Source organism: Saccopteryx leptura, chromosome 3 (assembly GCF_036850995.1).
Source record: "Saccopteryx leptura isolate mSacLep1 chromosome 3, mSacLep1_pri_phased_curated, whole genome shotgun sequence".
In the NCBI taxonomy this organism is placed as follows: Eukaryota; Metazoa; Chordata; class Mammalia; order Chiroptera; family Emballonuridae; genus Saccopteryx; species Saccopteryx leptura.
Genome location: NC_089505.1, coordinates 372,172,369 through 372,189,539, shown reverse-complemented (window position 1 = coordinate 372,189,539; position 17,171 = coordinate 372,172,369). Strand labels below are relative to the sequence as shown.

General features: G+C 59.6%; 1 protein-coding gene across 3 annotated transcripts; it reads left to right on the top strand.

Annotated features, from left to right (window-relative positions):
• The first annotated feature begins 70 nt into the window (after positions 1–70).
• Positions 71–15,930, top strand: LOC136401487 (zinc finger TRAF-type-containing protein 1). 3 transcript variants are annotated; one of them, XM_066379821.1, is made up of 4 exons: positions 71–699; positions 12,485–12,723; positions 13,290–13,501; positions 14,904–15,930. In XM_066379821.1, the coding sequence occupies exons 1-4, from the start codon at positions 607–609 to the stop codon at positions 15,293–15,295; spliced, it is 936 nt and encodes a 311-aa protein (XP_066235918.1). In that variant the 5' UTR covers positions 71–606; the 3' UTR covers positions 15,296–15,930. The 3 variants fall into 3 exon arrangements, with proteins under 3 accessions (XP_066235918.1, XP_066235917.1, XP_066235916.1); XM_066379819.1 differs by lacking the exon at positions 71–699 and adding an exon at positions 2,541–3,095 and having other exon boundaries at positions 14,904–15,616; XM_066379820.1 differs by lacking the exons at positions 12,485–12,723; positions 13,290–13,501; positions 14,904–15,930 and adding an exon at positions 893–1,637.
• The last annotated feature ends 1,241 nt before the right edge of the window (positions 15,931–17,171 follow it).

The following is a 17,171-nucleotide window of genomic DNA, read 5'->3' as shown; positions in this document are numbered from 1 at the left end:
GCCCCGCCCTCCTAAACGCCCCTTTCGCTCCGGCTCCGCCCCCGGCGCTCTAGCCTGCGCTCCTCTCGTTGGTTCGTTCCGGGTCTCCCCTGGCCCGGCGCGGAAGACGAGGCGGGCCCTTGCGGGTGATGCGATGGGCAGGTTCTAATTCCCCCGCTTCCCGCTGCGTTGGGGCCGCGCAGCTGGATCGCCCCTGGGTGCCTGTGCAGTCGCTCCTCCCGGTCTGGGTTCTGAAGACGACACCTCCCTGAGCGCAGGGAGCAGGCCGAGCGGGCCTGCGCACGTCCTGTGCCGCTTTCCCCTAGGCCCGGCGCCCCACTTGGGTTCCAGGGCTCACGCCTGCCCAGCCCAAGCCACCCTCCGCTTTCTCTTTTTTCTTTTCTCAGACAAAATAGGTTTTTCTTCCGCACAGTTGTGTCCAATGGCCTCAGAACTACAAGAAAGTTTCGGATGAGCCTACCCCAACATTTAGAAATGGGGTTTCAAGTGGGAGTCCTGGAGAGCCGCCCTTAGGGCTCCAAGTAGCGGCTCCTTCGTTCCTTCTTCCTCTTCAAAGTTGAGGATCCTCTTTCCTGTCTCCTCAAACTCACTACCGCCCGAAGTACCATGGCACCTAAGCCGTGGGGTGAGTGGAGCATGGCCTTGTCCCACCTGGCGCTGGGAGTGGTGTCGCTGCGCGCAGCCGTGAGCACTGCCCAGGTGAGTACAAAGGGGCCAGGTATCGGCGTATCCCATTCCCAAACCCCAAGAACATAGCCGGTTCTTTGGATCAGGGAGAGGGTGGTGGGAGGTGAGTCTGGGGGCTAGGCTAGCGTGAGACCTAGACCTTCCTTGTTTAAAGGAAGGTCCTGGCCTCTTTTCCCCACATCTCCTCCCCTCCCTGTGTTGACAGGCAAGTCGAGGGGCAGCTGCTGGCTTCCTGCTCCAGGCCTTGGCTGCTGCCACCATGCTGGCCCCAGGGCTGGGCACAGATGAAGATTGTCTTGCTGGAACCTGGGTGGCCACTGTCATTGGCCTGCCCCTTCTGGCCTTCGATTTCCACTGGGTGAATGGGGACCGCTCCTCAGCAAACTTACTACTGGGAGGAGGCATGGTACTGGCAGTGGCTGGTGACCACCTTGGTGCAGAGGGCCGTTCTGTGGCTGGTCAGGCGGTGGTGCTGGTAGTGGCAGTAACCATTCTCATTGTGGCGGTTTTCACGACCAACACTTACGGAATGTGGGGCGGTTTGATGCTGGGTGCTGCAGGCCTCCTGAGCCGGCTGGAGGAGGACAGGCTGCTGTTGTTGCCAAAGGAGGACGTCTGTCGCTGGGTCCTGGCCGCTGGCAGCTGGGCCTACCATCGGGCCTTGCACATACAGCGTCTGCAATGGGAGTAATGACATTTTTGGAGATACCTCTTGGGGCCTCCTTCTCTAGGAATAGACTCTCCTTCCTCCCAAAGTAGGCTTGCTGTAGGATGACTGGTCAGGGGGCAGAGTCTGGGCACTGTCCCTCCTCAGGAGTGTGGGACCCTGCCTAGACCAGAATGAAGGGGGTGGGGTCCAGGCATATTTGGGGGCCTGGTTCTCAGCAGGCCATGGTTGTAGATCTAGGAAGAGGCTTGGTCTCCAATAAACCTTAGGGATTCAGCAGAAATATGGAATCGGCCCATTCTTAGCAAGAATTGAGCTAAAAAAAAAAAAAAAAAGAATTGAGCTAAGGCTCGTAGGTCAGCAACTGGATTCTGAGCAAAAGAAGAGGATGCACTGGAAGCAGCCCGGGACTCGCCCAGCATGGTCTCCTGCTGGCCGCTGGACTGAGAAGACATAATACTGGGAGCTTGCTCTTCCAGGGAAATGGTGGAATTCTGAACACCCTTGCCCAGCCTGGCAGGTGGCCCTCTGGGGTAGTGACCTTCACGGGCTGCTGGCTGGGTTGGGGACAAGGGATGTCTGTACCACAGCTGTTCCCAGAAATTCACATCCCCTCCCAGGACAGACTCAACCTCTATCTGTTTGTCCTCTGGTCTATGCAAGTCAAGTCCTGATTTCCTAAGACTCTCACTTTCGGCAGTGTACCTCTCTTCAGCTCCCTACCCCAAGGTTAGGAAACGGGATTGGGCAGAACAGTGAGTTAGATCAGGTCAGGAAACTCCCTCCAGGAGTACCTGCACTTGCATTCTCTGAAAGCACATCTGGACCCACACAGGAGTGAGGGAGTGGCCCCGGGGTTTCTCGGTCGGGTGGGCCAGACCAGAGCCCTGTGCACACTAGTTCGAGTGTGTGTGTGTGTGGGGGGGGGGACAGATGCAGGCACACCCCGAAAAAAGAATCCTGCTGGCGCGCCGGTCGCGCCAGAGGCCCGCCGGAAGAGCGGTACCCGTTCCGGGAGTCCCAAGGTGCGCACCCCACGGGTCGCCCTGGGTCCCGCCCCCTGCCTGCCCACTTTCTGCAGGGGCGGGCCTTCGCGCGCCCATTGGCTTTGGCCGCCTCACGTCTAGCCTCGGGCGGGGCTTCCATTGGCCCACGAAGGTCACGTGACCTGAAGACCCAGGGGGGCGGTGGGGGTGGGGGAGCGCGCAGCGAAAACAAAGATGGCGGCCGCCCCGGGGTCGGTGGCCGCAGCGGCTGCGGGGCGACGCGCAGGCCGGACCCACTGAAGCGGCGGCGCAGGGAGCGGGGCTGCGGGGGTCTCGGCGGCGGCGAGAGGGCGGCAGCAGCGCGCGGCCCCCCTAACTTCCAGCCGCGGGAGCGCACCCACCCGCTGGGCCGGCCCGCAGCGATGTCCGGCGCAGAGGAGGCCGGTGGAGGCGGTCCGGCGACGGGGTCCGCCGGCGCGGTGTCAGCTGGGGCGGCCGCGGGGCCGGCGGCGGTGGCGGCGGCGCTGGGCGAGGCAGCGGGGCCGGGGCTGCCGGACGAAGCGGGCCTGGCCGGCGCCCGGCAGCTGCAGGAGGCGGCCGGCGACCCCGACGCACCGCCCAAGAAGCGGCTGCGGGCGGCCGAGGCGGCCGAGGCGGCGGCGGCGGCGGCTGGCAGCGGGAAGCTGGAGGAGCGGCTCTACTCGGTGCTGTGCTGCACCGTCTGCCTGGACCTGCCCAAGGCCTCCGTGTACCAGGTAGGGCCGCCGGCCCGACCCCAACCCGGCCCGGCCGGCGCCCCGGGCACCACGTCTCCTCCGAAGCCAGGCCCGAGCCCCGGGATCCGGGACCCAGCGGCCGGGACTCCGGCGTCTGTTTGGAAGCTCCTCATTTTTCTCTTCTCGGGACTTTGTTTCCTCCTTCGAGCCCCCTTCTTTCTTGTTCCGATTCCCCGTATTTCCCAATCCAAATCTGCCTCCCCTCTAGATGTTTCTTCTCTTTGCAGCTGCCCCCACACACTCCGCAGCCCCCTCGCAAGCTGACCCCCGATAAAGCTGGTGACAGGTGCCCCCGCCCCTCACTTCAGAGCTCGCTCCCCGCATTTCTCAGCTCTCCTATTCACTCAGGAGCTCCTCTGTTCTTTTACCGGCCACCTCTCCCCCCAAAACCTGTCTCCTCGGGCTCCTCCTGCACCCCTACCTCCTCCCAAGGGGAAGAATTCTCTTGGCCCCCTTTTTTTCTGGAAGAACTCTGAAGAGAGAGGGGGTCGCCTCTCCTCTTCCCTCTCCCATTTCCTTCCCCTTCATCCCTGGTCTGGATGAAACACCTGCATCCAGCCCCACAGTCTGGGTCCCTTCCCCAGGCGGACCCTGTGCCTTTTGGACAAACTGTGCCCTGATGAGCCTGCTCACCCACGCCAGGCCTGGCTTCCTAGGCTACCACGTGCGGGCGCTCCAGGAAGTCTGTCCATCCTCCTTTTATGGGGGCTGTTTTCAGAGGCCTTAACCAGTTCAGGGCTGTTCTGGAGGGTACCTATCTGACCCAGGTGGGTCTTAAGCACGGACCACATAGCAGCAGGGAGCCACGCTCAGGCCCCAGAATTAGTATACAGTGCCCTGCCTCCTGCTTTGTCTGTCTCTCTCCACCTCAGCACCCCCACCTCTCTCTCCCATTTCTCCAGAGTTCTTTTGAGGAATGAAGCAGGTTCTTTGTATGACAAGAGCTGGACTTAGCTGATCGGGCCTTGTCCCCCCTGCTTCTGCTCAAACCGGGGGCCTCGGGTGAGAGGGCCGTTTCTGCAGTAAGCCGTGCGGGGCTAGTCTGGGTTGCCATTTCCCCAACCTCTGGATCTCCAGATCCTCTCAGCTGTGCCGGGAGGTTGCTTGGGGGGAAGCCGACATGACAGTGATAGGAAGAAAAGGCCTTGGTGGGGAAGTGGATCCAGTCTTTAGCTCACTCTGCTGGGCTCTCTGAGTTCAGCTCCTGCCCAGAGTAGCTAGCTCAGGAATGCCACAGGTCTTCTGGCCTGCTGCTAGTTGGAGGGACACTTCTCATAGCCTTTCAGCCTCAGGCATGCTCCTCAGGACTGGTCTTCTCTCTGGACCCCTTTTCTTTGCCCAGTCACGTTTGATCCTCCCATGTGGGAGAACTGGTTCTTTGGATCTTGAATGAGAGTCCAGGAAGCCGAGCCCATGGTTAGGGGCCCCAGGGGAATTTAGGGGTATCCTCACACCCCCCTTTGGTGAGTAGGCTGGAGCTGAACTTGGCATGATGACAGGATACAGAGTGCCGGCTCCTGGTCTGCTTAGCACAGGGAGCTGCAACTCTGCCTGTGGTCAGAGCTGCTGGTGACCAGGTCTCAGCCTAGCTGGCTCAAACCGGCCTGCAGTGTTCTGGAAGCTGAGCAGCTGTGATGGAGAGTGAAGGTACTAGGTCAGCACTGACCTGGCCCTCCCCATGGCCTAGTGGGATCTACTCATGGTTTCCCTAAGAACATGACCTGCAGAGCAAGGAGAGCCCACTGACACTGAGCCCCATTCTTCCCAGTGAGTCCTGGGCCTCGTCGGGATGGTTTCCTTCTCTCGAGGCCTGGAGAAAGCCCCAGCACCTGGGATCAGTGGGAGAGCCCTTGGCTCTAGAAGGGCTGACTAGAGCCCTGCCTGGTTAGAACTTGCTTTGGCTGCTGGAAGGTCTGCCACGGGATGGAGCGCGTTGGTGTGGGTGCACAGCAGGGCCCGTGCTGGAGCTGGGGTGAGAGGGGCCCGAGGGAGAGGTGGGGGCAGGAGAGACGGTGTTGAATGGCTTGCTGCTGGATGGAAGGTCTCATTTCACCCCTACAGTGATCCTGGGTGGCGCCATTGAGAGTGGGAGTCCGGATGGGCCTGGTCAGCCCCAGAGCTGGGTTTGCTGGGTTCCATGTGCTGCCTCGAAACTACACGTCCCTGGTCAAGGCCCATTGCTGGCTACCACCTGTTGGCCTGGACTCAGCCCCCCTTTCTGTTGGCCTTCTTTGGGGAGCTGTGTTAAACTGCTGTTGGTGGTGGGCTAGTTGGGCATTTGCCTGACCTTGTCCAGACCATGGCTCAAGGCGGGCAGCAGCCATGCCATGTCTCAAGGCTGTCTCAGATGGGTACCTGTGTGCCACATCTGGCACTGGGGCTGTGGGGATCACTCCATGGGCCTTTATCATTCAAGAGTTTGCTCCCTGGCCACTAGATCCCACCTCTGTTTCATCAGGGAAGACTTGGTGGCAGCCAGAGCTCGCCTCGGGCAGTATGGGCTGATCAGGTATGCTTGCCCACCTGCTCTCAAGTCAGAGCCCTGGGCCCCACAGGGCTGGCTCTCCAGGCATGTTGTGCCACATGCCTGGGTTGGGAGACTTGCTCAGGCCTCAGACCACAGACAGCACTGAAGCAAATGGCTGTCATCATGGCCTTTTCTGGGTCAGGTCACGGCCAGAGCAGGTACAGCAGGTGCTTGCTTTGATGTTCTCCGTGTGGGTGTTAGGTGTGTTCTTGGTGACTGGCCTGGCAACATATGCGGTCACCTTCCAGAGTCCTAGGTAGGCGGGCATCAGGGCAGGTGCCCTGGAGAGAGGGCAGAAGAGCTGTAGGAGCTCCACGCAGGAGTGGGTGGCCCACAGCTGTAGCCGGCATGTACTCTGGATGCACACAGCCACGGGGCCCGGCCGTCTACTGAAAGAGTGCCTTCTCTGGGGCAGGCAGCCTTGGTGGTGCCTGCAGCGTGGCAGCCACGGCCTGATTCCTGACCTCCCTCCTGGGCTCTCCTCTTGCCCTTCACATGAGGCCCAACATGTCCTCCACCCGGTCCTGCTGATGTCACCTGAGGCCCAGATCCATGGAGTGGCATATGGAGGGAAGGGTTGTGCAGCTCTCCCACCCCTCACTGGTTCTCAGCCAGCGAAGCTCCTTAGGACCCCCATCAGGGACAAGGAGGCCCTGGCATGTGGCCCCAGTTGGCCCTCTGACCCCTGTGCCTACAGCTTCTGGCTCAGATCCTGCTCCTCAGCCTGGGCACCTCCTCCTCTGGTCTGCACAGCCCTGCTGAGCAGTGCCCACTGCAGCGACTCCTGTCCCCCTGCTACAGGAGCCCAGGGACATTTGCTGTTGTTTGCCCTGGGGGGAGGTTGGGTAGGTCCTGTTGTGCCTCTTACCCTTAAAGTCTCCTGTCTCTGCTAGGGCTCAGCTCAGGCCTTGGCCCAAGGGGCCTGTTACCTGATTGACAGTCACAATGGTAAAGGGCCCAGGAAGTGGGGGTGGCTCCCTCGGCCCAGGGGCCAGCAGGTATAGCACAAGCTTTGGGGAGCCTCCAGGCACACTTGAGCAGATGTTCCAAGTGAGTCCCCGTGGGTGCGCCCTCCCCCATGACCTGGGACCCTCCCCCCAAGCTCCTGGGCTGCTCTTGGGCTGCAACTGGCATGTCCTTTGAGATGAGAGAAGTAGCAGAGAGGAACTTTGATAATACATTTGCCTAAGTGTCCAAAGCCAGGGCAGAGAGACGGGTTTCCAGACTGGCTAGGTGACAAGTTGTGTTTTGTCCTGTGAGTTGCCTTGTGATCTAGGCAGCACTTAAGTTCTGAGTGAAGAGCCTGACTCAGAGTGACAGCTTCGCACCTGAGTCCTGGCTCTGAGGGTGGTGTGACATCAGATGACATCAGGAGCCACTGGCCCAGGACTTCAAACCAAAATGTGGCTTTCTTCAAAACAGCTGTGTGCTTGGATGCTGCACAGTCCCTCTCGGGCTCCCTGATTGAAGAGGTGCAGGGTACCTTGGGCAGAGCACGAGGGGTGTGAGATGGGGGTGCCTAAGGTCCTGCTGGGCCGGCGAGGGGCCTCCAGGCAGACTGAGCAGACTTGTAGGTTTGGTGCTCTCGGCTGTGCTGCTTCTGTGGGACTGGGTGCTGAGCCTTCCTCTAGAGGAAGAGAAAATAGTATGGGGGGACAGGGCAGAGTTGGAGGAGACCATGCACTACAGTCTGAAAAGGAGCTACAAGGCCTGTTGACCATAGGTGTAGTTCCAGAAGTTGGGGTGGGGGTGCATTTTCTAAGACTTGTTTGCAACCCAAGTCCTGGGGATCAGAACTCTTCCTCGCGAGTCCAGACGGCCCAGTCAGCCCCCCCTTAGCCCAAGGAGAAGTTGGCCCAAATAGAGGTCCCCACCTGTGCAGTCTGGGTACACATGAGCTGCTTGGGGCCCTACAGGGGGACTGCTGGGTGATGTTCTGGTTAGGATGGGGCAAGGGAGGGGCTTTTGCTGACATCACAGGCTTGTGCCTGGAGTCCTGAGGTTCACAGGCAGGGGTCTTGTGAGGGCAGCTGGGTTCTGTTGCATGACGACCACTGTGCTGGGTTGGGTGTTTGTTCTGTGCTGACCCCATGCAGGAGGCCGAGCCACACGCCTCTTTAGCACGTGATGAGGCCAGTCCTGTCCTTAGACTCTTGTGCCTGAGGGAAGTGGAAGCCCAGAGAGAGAAGCAGCCAGCCCAAGCTCATGCTGCCACTGACCTGTGGGCTTGGGTCTAAGCCAGCATCTGACCTTGGAGGGCCTGGGGCCCTATGACATTGCCCTGGGTGGTGAGGTCCCTCTCCCATACCCTCCCTGGTACCAGGGTCTTCCTGGAGGGTGGTAGGAAGGCAGCCTGCCCTGAGCAGTGCAGGAGCTGCTTCTTGGGGCACCTAGGATCTTGGGGGCTTGGCTCTAGCATGTCAAGTGGGGCACTCAGACCTTCCCTGACTGGTACTGTCCATGAGAGGCTTGGCATGTGGCCAGTGCTGCAAATAGTCTTCTAGGGCCTGGCTTCTGGGGCAGGTGCAGCCTAACCCAGCTGCTGCAGAGGTTGGGTGTAAGCAACACTGTGGTCTGCTGGCCTGCCTGCAGAACTGGGGTCTCTCTCGGGAGCCTGAGGGAGGCCTGGTCTAGAGCATGGTGACTGCCCTGCTATGTGGACAGACCACCTGGGCCAGCCACCTGGTGTCCACCAGAGAGCATCACTTGGGTAGTAGCTGGTGATAGGCAAGCTGTGTTTGGGTGTTGGCTTGTCCTTTGGCCAGACCAGCAGCTCTTGGGAGCATCTTACTGGCTTGCCATGTTCCGACACAGAGCTGAGCTGTTGGGGTGAAGGGGCAGTGACCTGACCTCTCCCCAGAGCAGCTGCCATGTTACTTGATCCTTGGTGGGTCTGGAGGCTCTGGGGGGAGGGGGGGCAGCCCAAGAGCTCAGGTGTTCCTGCAGTCTTCCCCATGCTGTCCCCCCAGGGTCTAAGGAGAGGGTGGCCTAGAGGGCAGTGCTGGGACTTCAGCAGTCACACACTTGACCGCCTTGGGTGTCCCCAGGAGCTCCCAGGACTCCATCCTGAGGCTCGCTCTCAGGGCCGCCCCTGACTGAGATGGAAGAGAAAGCAGGTGGGGAGCCCAGCGCAGTGCAACCTGCTCTGCTCTGGTTGCTCAGCAGCCGGAGTGTAGACCTAGAGTGGCGTGGGGTCCCAGATCACAGGACGTCTCTCTGTCGTTGTCCTGTCGGGCTTCACTGAGCATGGTGCTTCAGGGCTCGACCTGAAGATTCCTCCTGTGAACAAGTCGCACTGGTGCATGTCGCTTCCCTCCCTGCCCCAGAGGCTGTGGCCGCCCCCTTTCCTGAAGCTGGTGTGGCCATGAGCGCTGCTGGCTCAGGCCCCCCCCGGCAAGAGGAGAGGTGACCTGGGCTGGTGGTCTCCACCTTTCACAAGGTGGCAGCGTCCTGTGGTGTGTATCAGCTGCCACCTCCCCCACTCACTGTTTCTCTTGTTCTTCACTGACCCCTGAGGGGTGGACAGAAAGGCCACAGCTCCTCCTGACTTCTGGGACCAGCTGTGTATCTGGAGCTAGAGCTGGCCAGCCCTGCCAGGCCTGCTCCTCCTAGCCTGCGCCCAGCTAGCTCCCCTGTTCCCTTACCTGTTCTAGTATGTATATATGTATAAACTTCTTTTTTTAAGATTTGATTTATTGTTTTTACAGAGGGGGTGTGGGAAGTATCAACTCACAGTTGCTTGGCTTTAGTTGTGCATTGCTTGCTTGTTGTTGTATGTGTCTTGACCGGGCAAGCCGAGGTTTGAACTGGCGACCTCAGCGTGCCAGGGTAATGCTCTATCTACTGTGCCACCATAGGCTAGGCTTTATTTTTATTTTTTAATTTAAAAAATTTTATTTATTTATTTATTTATTTATTTATTTATTTATTTTATTTATTCATTTTAGAGAGAGAGAGAGAAGTGGGGAGGAACAGGAAGCATCAACTCCCATATGTGCCTTGACCAGGCAAGCCCAGGGTTTTGAACCAATGACCTCAGCATTTCCAGGTCGATGCTTTATCCACTGAGCCACCACAGGTCAGGCTAGGCTTTATTTACTTATTTATTTTTTTATTATTTTTTTTGTATTTTTTTAAAGCTGGAAACGGGGAGGCAGTCAGACTCCCGCATGCGCCCTACCGGATCCACCCGGCACGCCCACCAGGGGGCGATGCTGTGCCACAATCAGAGCCATTCTAGCGCCTGAGGCAGAGGCCACAGAGCCATCCTCAGTGCCCCAGCAAACTTAGCTCCAGTGGAGCCTTGGCTCGGGGAGGGGAAGAGAGAGACAGAGAGGAAGGAGAGGGAGAGGGGTGGAGAAGCAGATGGGCGCTTCTCCTGTGTGCCCTGGCCGGGAATCGAACCCGGGACTCCTGCATGTCAGGCCGACGCTCTACCACTGAGCAGACCGGCCAGGGCTGTTAGGCTTTATTTTTTTTTATTTTTATTTTTTTTTAGGCTTTATTTTTTAAGAGTACATTTATTAAAGCTGGGAACAGTGAGGCTGATCAGGTGGTGGCTCAGTGGATAGAGCGTCAGACTGGGACACGGAAGACCCAGGTTCAAAACCCTGAGGTCGCTGGCTTGAGCGCGGGCTCATCCAGCTTGAGCACAGGCTCATCAGCTTGAGTGTGGGGTTGCTGGCTTGAACATGGGATCATAGACATGACCCCATGGTTGCTGGCTTGAGCCCAAAGGTCTCTGGCTTGAGCAAGAGGTCACCCCCCCCCCCCCCCCCCCGTCAAGGCACGTGTGAGAAAGGTATCAATGAACAGCAGAGGTGCCGCAACAAAGAATTGATGTTTCTCATCTCTTTCCCTTTCTGTCTGTTCTGTCCCTATCTGTCCCTCTCTCTGACTCTGTCTCTGTCAAAAAATAAAATAAAAAAGCTGGGAAAAATACAAAGGAGGGCTTAGGGTGGAAGAAGCAACAGGAGAGACCAGGCTGGGCTGCTTTGGCTCCCTAGAAATGTGGTAAAGAAGTTAACTGAGACAGGGCTGCTGCCAGCTCACAGGAGAGTCAGAGAAAAGGGGTTCTTGGGGACAGGTTCAGGGTGTTAGCCCCAGACAAGCTGCCAGCTCACAGGAGAGTCAGAGAAAAGGGGTCCTTGGGGACAGGTTCAGGGTGTTAGCCCCAGACAAGCTTCCACTGCCCATTGCTCCCCTGTTTGCAAGTTGAGGAGATGAATGCCTACAAGGAAAAAAGAGGGGAAGGGAAAGGCATAGACGTGCTCCTGGGAGGGAGAGCATCTTATACATTCTAATTATTTTTATTATTCATTTTTAGAGGGGGGGAGAGAGAGAAAAGGGGGAGGAGCAGGAAGCATCAACTCCCATATGTGCCTTGACCAGGCAAGCCCAGGGTTTCGAGCCAGTGACCTCTGTGTTCCAGGTTGATGTTTTATCCACTGTGCCACCACAGGCCAGGCATTCTAATTTTTGACTTGTCTTAGAAATTGAGGTTTGAGTGTAAATAATTTGTGGTATTTATGTGGACATGGCTTCTGTGAAGGAGGCCTTTGTCCCCAACCCCGGCCCCCACTGCCGGTCTCATCACTCACTAGACCCTTGGCATGGCTTCTTGCTGCTCCTCAGCGCAGGGTGCATGAACCCCTGAAGTGATGGGGTGGCCGCTGGTGTTGACCAGAGCCCCCTGCATGTGGGCGTGGCCTGGTAGCATCCCTGGGAACCTTTGTCACACTATCTATCACTCTCAGAAAATCCTGGGCCCCAAGGGAAATCTGTGGCCGGTAGCTTTCTGGAGGTTTGCAATGACCGGTGTCCCTGGAACAGCTACTGCTGGCACATTCACCCTGAGCCAGCGAGCCACTGGCAGCCCCCAGCGCAGTGCTCAGCTGAGGTCCCCGCAACTCCCTGGGCTCGTGACACCATTGAGCCTCTGCGGGCTGGGCCCGTGGTCTACCATGATCACGTGATGGCACCATGTGGGTGGATGCTCAGATGTGTGTGGAACCAGTAAGAGACCCAAAACAGGAGTTGTGCTGGAGCCTGCCATCTACTGGTGCAGGGAACCCCAGCAGGAGGGAACGCCTGGGCCTCAGGTCTTCAGGTTCAGAAAAGGAAGGGGGGTCTGGTTCTTACCCATGATAGCAACATGTCCCGCCTGCCTCCCCTCCACATCCCCACCCCCACCTCTCCCTGGCATGAACTGCCCATGTGTTCTTGTCCCAGGCCAACTCAGTTTCCCGAGCTGTAGCACTTCTGTGCCAGCAGTCTTGGGAAGGCCTCTACTTTCACTAGGTAGGTGGAAGCTGCCTCCTCACCTGTGCTGGTCAAGGAGGTACAGAGGGGAGGGGCCAGGAAGAGGGCACACCTGCCTCAGCACCAGGAGCACTGTCTGCTGCCCTTTCTATAGCTGCTGTTGAGCTCAGTGCCACTGCCGTGCTCCGTCACGAGTCCGAGTTTCTGTAGACATCCTGAAATCAGGGCGGTCTCCAACCCCTGGGGTGGGAAGAGGCCAGGCTCCTAGCCGCGGCATGGCCAGTCACCGCCAGGAGGCCTGCCTTAGTGAGGAGCCGTGACCTCTGCAAGCTGCCAAGGGCACTCCGGAGTCACCTAGCTCACACCGGAGCCCAGTTGGGCTCTGGGAAAGAGGCCTGTCCTCCCTGAGCAGCACCCTCTGGGTGCTAAGTGCCAGCACACCCTCGCCTCTGCTCACGACAGCCCCCCACACAGCGCGAGCCCTTCAGGACTGCCGGCCTGGCTGGAGCTGGCAGGTGGCGCACGCGTGTGTGCAGGTCCTACAGGTCTGTGAGCTTCATCTCCCTTTCCTTCTCCACAGTGTACTAACGGTCACTTGATGTGCGCTGGCTGTTTTATCCACCTACTAGCAGATGCCCGGCTGAAGGAGGAGCAGGCCACATGCCCCAACTGTCGTTGCGAGATCAGTAAGAGCCTCTGCTGCCGCAACCTGGCTGTGGAAAAGGCCGTGAGTGAGCTGCCCTGTGAGTGTGGCTTCTGCCTGCGCCAGTTCCCCCGCTCCCTCCTGGAGAGGCACCAGAAGGAGGAGTGCCAAGACAGGTAACCGCCCGGCTGGAGGCCACCGGTGCCGGCAGGGCTCCGGCATGCAGCACACGCCAGCTGGTCCTGGTGGCCCAGGCCAGCGTGCAGTTGCTCAGGGTTCGGGCCCCATGGTGGAGGACCTGGATCTGCACAGTGGCTGTCTGGACATCACCCTGCTCTCTCTCTGGTTACGTGGTGGCCTCTTAGAGGCGGTCCCTGGCATCCCTGGGTCCAGGAGAGAATGGCCAGCTCAGGAGCTCTGGGATCTTGGGGTGAGGCTGCACTGGCACCCCAGCCCAGTCCCGGCTGCTCTGCCATCCTAAACAGCTGTGGCCAGGCACAAGCCTCTCGTGGTCTGGGACTGCGGTCGGCAGCCACTGTTTCCAAGCAGGATGGAGACCCCACGGCTGTGGGTGCGGGTAGCTTGTCCATGCATAGCTCACACAGCTCCTCTCCGTCTCACACTCTGACTGCTTCCTGAAAGATGGCACACACTGAATATGTCCTTCAGGGAGCGGATCGTGCATGAGCAGGTCTGAATGGAGGTGCGGGGTACATGCCATGACCACAGTGCTCCCCCCTAGGGTGACCCAGTGCAAGTACAAGCGAATTGGCTGCCCGTGGCACGGCCCCTTCCATGAGCTAACTGTGCACGAGGCCGCCTGTGCCCACCCCACCAAGACGGGCAACGAGCTGATGGAGATCCTGGACGAGATGGACCAGAGCCACCGCAAGGAGATGCAGCTCTACAATAGCATCTTCAGCCTGTTGAGCTTCGAGAAGATCGGCTACACAGGTGAGGCAGCCACTGCCCACTGGGGAGCAGCAGCAGGCCCTGAGCAGTGGGCACAGTCCACACCAGGTGGCTGGGCTCTGCACAAGCTCCTGGTGAATTGGAGGACACCTTGGGGGACAAGATGGGCCAAAGGCTGAGCCGGGGAGGGGCTAGGGCAGGACTTGAGGAGCACCTGCATGGCTCTCACAGGCCCCTCCCACCTGTCTTCCCCACCCTGGTCCTGCCATCTCAGCAGGGTGATGTCCTCACGGAGTGGGGCCAAGCAGCCTGGGGAGAGGGGGGGGGGTCTAAGCCGAAGGTGGGTGTGTCTCAGGCCCAGGAGCCGGTGGCCTGCCCTGCAGTGCCAGGGGCAAGAAGAACTCTCGTCACGTTGGGTCCTGCCTGTGAGTGAGAGGCTGCAGTGGCCACAGACCTCCTGAGGCCAGCAAGAAGATGCTCAGGGCCAGGGCTCCAGAACAAACTGAGGGTGCCCAGCTCAAAATGCAGAGCTGAGAGTGGACGCCCAGGGACAGGCAGGCTGGACCGCATCCAGGCCCACTGGATCTCGTGGGCTCTCCTGGCCACTGCCTTTGGACATGCTGGGAGCAGGTACTGGGCCAGAGCCTGGTCTAGACACAGAACAGCCAGAAGCACCTGCTGATGCTGGGGCCGCTCAGGGAGACTCCGGCCCTCCACTGCCCGTCCCACGCCAGCCGGGGTCCAGCTCAGTGCGGGCCTCTGCATGCCCAAGAGGCCAAGAGCCTGGGGGCCTGGTTAGTTGCAGCCTCAGTCTCCCTGGTGAGCACCGTGGCACAGACAGCCCAGGCCAGGCCTCCGTGTCCAGGCAGGCCAAGGCATCGTGACCTGGCCAGTGGCAGGGCCGGGAGCCCGTCCACGCAGGAAGGACTGGCCGCCTCCGTGGAGGGACAAGCCGGCGTTGGGCACAGGGTGTGCTGAGGACTGTGACAGCAGAGCCCAGCAGTGGGCCACACGCCAGGGCTTGACTCTGGCCAGATGCCACACCGGCCTGCCTGCCGGCTTTCTGGCAGCTCTGTATGGAACCAATAAAGTGCACTGTTCTCAGAACTGCATCCTGTCTGTGTGTCTGCTTACCCACGGCCCAGGGGCGGGCGGGGGTCCAGGAGGGAGGCCAGGGGCTGGGCTGGTTGGCCCCCTCGCAGCCTCCAGACTCCCTGCAGCTAACGCGTGTCACTTCTGTTTGTAGTTCTTTCCCCCAAGCTTGTGTGCGCCTCCATTTGCCATAGTTGCCTTTGACTTGCCTTGTGACAAGTTGAGCACCTGTTTCTTCTGGTAAGTGGCCTTCCTCCCCGGCCGAGCCTGTGTCCTCGGCTGGTTGGAAGGCGCCACCACCGGCTTGGCCCAGCCTGATTGCCGGCTCTTCCCGGCCTGTCTGTCTCCACAGAGGTCCAGTTCCGGCCATACCGCACCGATGACTTCATCACGCGCCTATACTACGAGACACCGCGGTTCACGGTGCTGAACCAGACGTGGGTCCTGAAGGCGCGCGTGAACGACTCGGAGCGCAACCCCAACCTGTCGTGCAAGCGCACGCTGTCCTTCCAGCTGCTCCTCAAGAGCAAGGTCACGGCGCCCCTGGAGTGCTCCTTCCTGCTTCTCAAGGGCCCCTACGACGACGTGAAGATCAGCCCCGTCATCTACCACTTCGTCTTCACCAACGAGAGCAACGAGACGGACTACGTGCCGCTGCCGATCGTGGACTCCGTGGAGTGCAACAAGCTGCTGGCTGCCAAGAACATCAACCTGCGGCTCTTCCTGTTCCAGATCCAGAAGTAGGCGCCCGCTGCGCTGCCCACACCCGCCCAGCCGTGGCTTCGCAGTGCTGTCTGACCGCCTCAGCCGAGCAGGAGGAACACTGGGAAAGTCTGCATGTGTGCGTGAAGGTGTGAGTGCCCACCACCTCGCCCTCCGCCCGCCTCCCGTCCAGGGACACCGCGAAGCAAAGCAAGCAAAGCCAGTGCAGTGGACCTGCTGGCCCCTGTCACTGCGAGGCGCCCCTCCCGCCCTGGGCCACACGTGGCTCCAGGGCCAGGCTCAGGGTGTGCTGGCTTCAGACGGCATATTTGATTGCAATTAAAAAGGCACCCTTGTTTCCTATGTTCTGTTTTGTTCGAGGGTGAGGAGTGGCTGTGATTGGACAGCGTGGGCACTTTGGTTTGGCCTGGGGACTGGAGCCCCCCCATCCCTCAGTGCTGCCCCTTGGAGACACTTGGAGATGCTGCCCCATCCATCATGGGCCCCAGTGGGAGTGGGCAGGGATCGGGGTCTCACAGCAGCCCCAGCACACCCCTCAGCTGTTCCCGGGAGGCAGGACTTGGCCACCCAGGCTCAGCAGATGTTTCGGAATGCAGGGTGAAATTCTGTCACTTCCCAGGAAATAAATGAAACCTTACAGGCTCCTCTATAACTTATGCAAATCTGGTGAGAGAGAATCTATTTTCTGTATTCAGTCTCAAGGGTACAGCACCCCCAGACTGTGAGGGAAGCTGTGGGGGCCACTGACGATAGCCGGGTGAGGGTCCGAATGGGTCAGCCGCCCCCATGCTCTCGGGAATTAGCTGCTGGTCCTGCATCGGGGCCCCACTGCAGAGGTCAATGGTTTCTCACCGGAGAGAGGCAGTCCCTTCCCAGCCTCAACTTTGCTGCCCCCCCCCAGGCCCCACAACCCTGCAGCCCAGGCCCCAGTGAGCATGCCCGGCGTGTGGCCCTTGGGGTGGGTGAAAGGATCCCTATCTGGAGGTCCCTGGGACCCTCAGAGCTACTGGAGAGCTTCCCCTGCCCTTGCCCCGCCCCTTTGCTTAGGCGTCACCTCCCTTTTGTGATAGCTTTTCATTGCTTAAATACCAAAGAACCAATTCCTTTGCCCCTGGCCACGCCCACCCTGTTCCTCATTGCTGGGGCCCTGCAGGGCTTAGGGGGCAGTGCAGTCACAGCCTGGCCTCTTTCTGGGGCTCCTCCCTCTCCTGCCCCCGGACCCCCCCACACATCCAGTTCTCAAGCTAGCCTCCCTGACCTACTCTGAGGAGCCTGTTTGACTTCCTGCTCCAAGGCCAGGGCATGGGTCTCAGCCTGGACACTGAGGGGACCAGGAGGCATGCAGTGCTTGGTTTGCCGCCCTCTACCAAGAGAGACCCCACTGCAGCCCCCCACGCCGATCTCAACTTGGACACACCCTGGCATGGGTCTCGCTGCCCTTCAGGCTGACCCCGCCTGGAGGGCACTGAGGACGACGTTCAGGTAGATGCATGTCAGGTGTCGCGTGTAGGAGACTGCTGTGTCCCTGCATCTTGGTCTCTCAAGAGACTGCAGCCTCTCTGTAGTTTCTCGATTCCAAGTGACAGTTGTGAGGGAATCCAGGCAGGGACGGGATTGCCTGGGATTGCCCGGCCCGCCCGTTTATGTCTGGACAGCTTGTATGAGAGACAGACAGCAGAGGGCAGCCCTTGGTGCTCTCCTGGACTCCCGGGTGGGGCAGTGTGGGAGACCATGGATTTCTGTGTGCAGGTGAAGGTATGTGGCGGACAGAACGGGCTGGGCAATCCTGGGGCTAACAGCCCTGTGTGGGTGGCAGGAAGGTCCAGTGCATGTGGGGGCTTACAGCCCACACTTCCTGCTGCCAAGGGCATGTGTGGAAGTGGGACCATGCCCAGAC

Bases quoted from the DNA above. Each gene is read 5' to 3' on its own strand.
- LOC136401487 (XM_066379819.1), top strand. From the start codon at position 2,763: ATGTCCGGCGCAGAGGAGGCCGGTGGAGGCGGTCCGGCGACGGGGTCC. The intron at 3,096-12,484 runs GTAGGGCCGCCG...CCTTCTCCACAG, and splicing joins CCAAGGCCTCCGTGTACCAG to TGTACTAACGGTCACTTGAT. The intron at 12,724-13,289 runs GTAACCGCCCGG...GCTCCCCCCTAG, and splicing joins AAGGAGGAGTGCCAAGACAG to GGTGACCCAGTGCAAGTACA.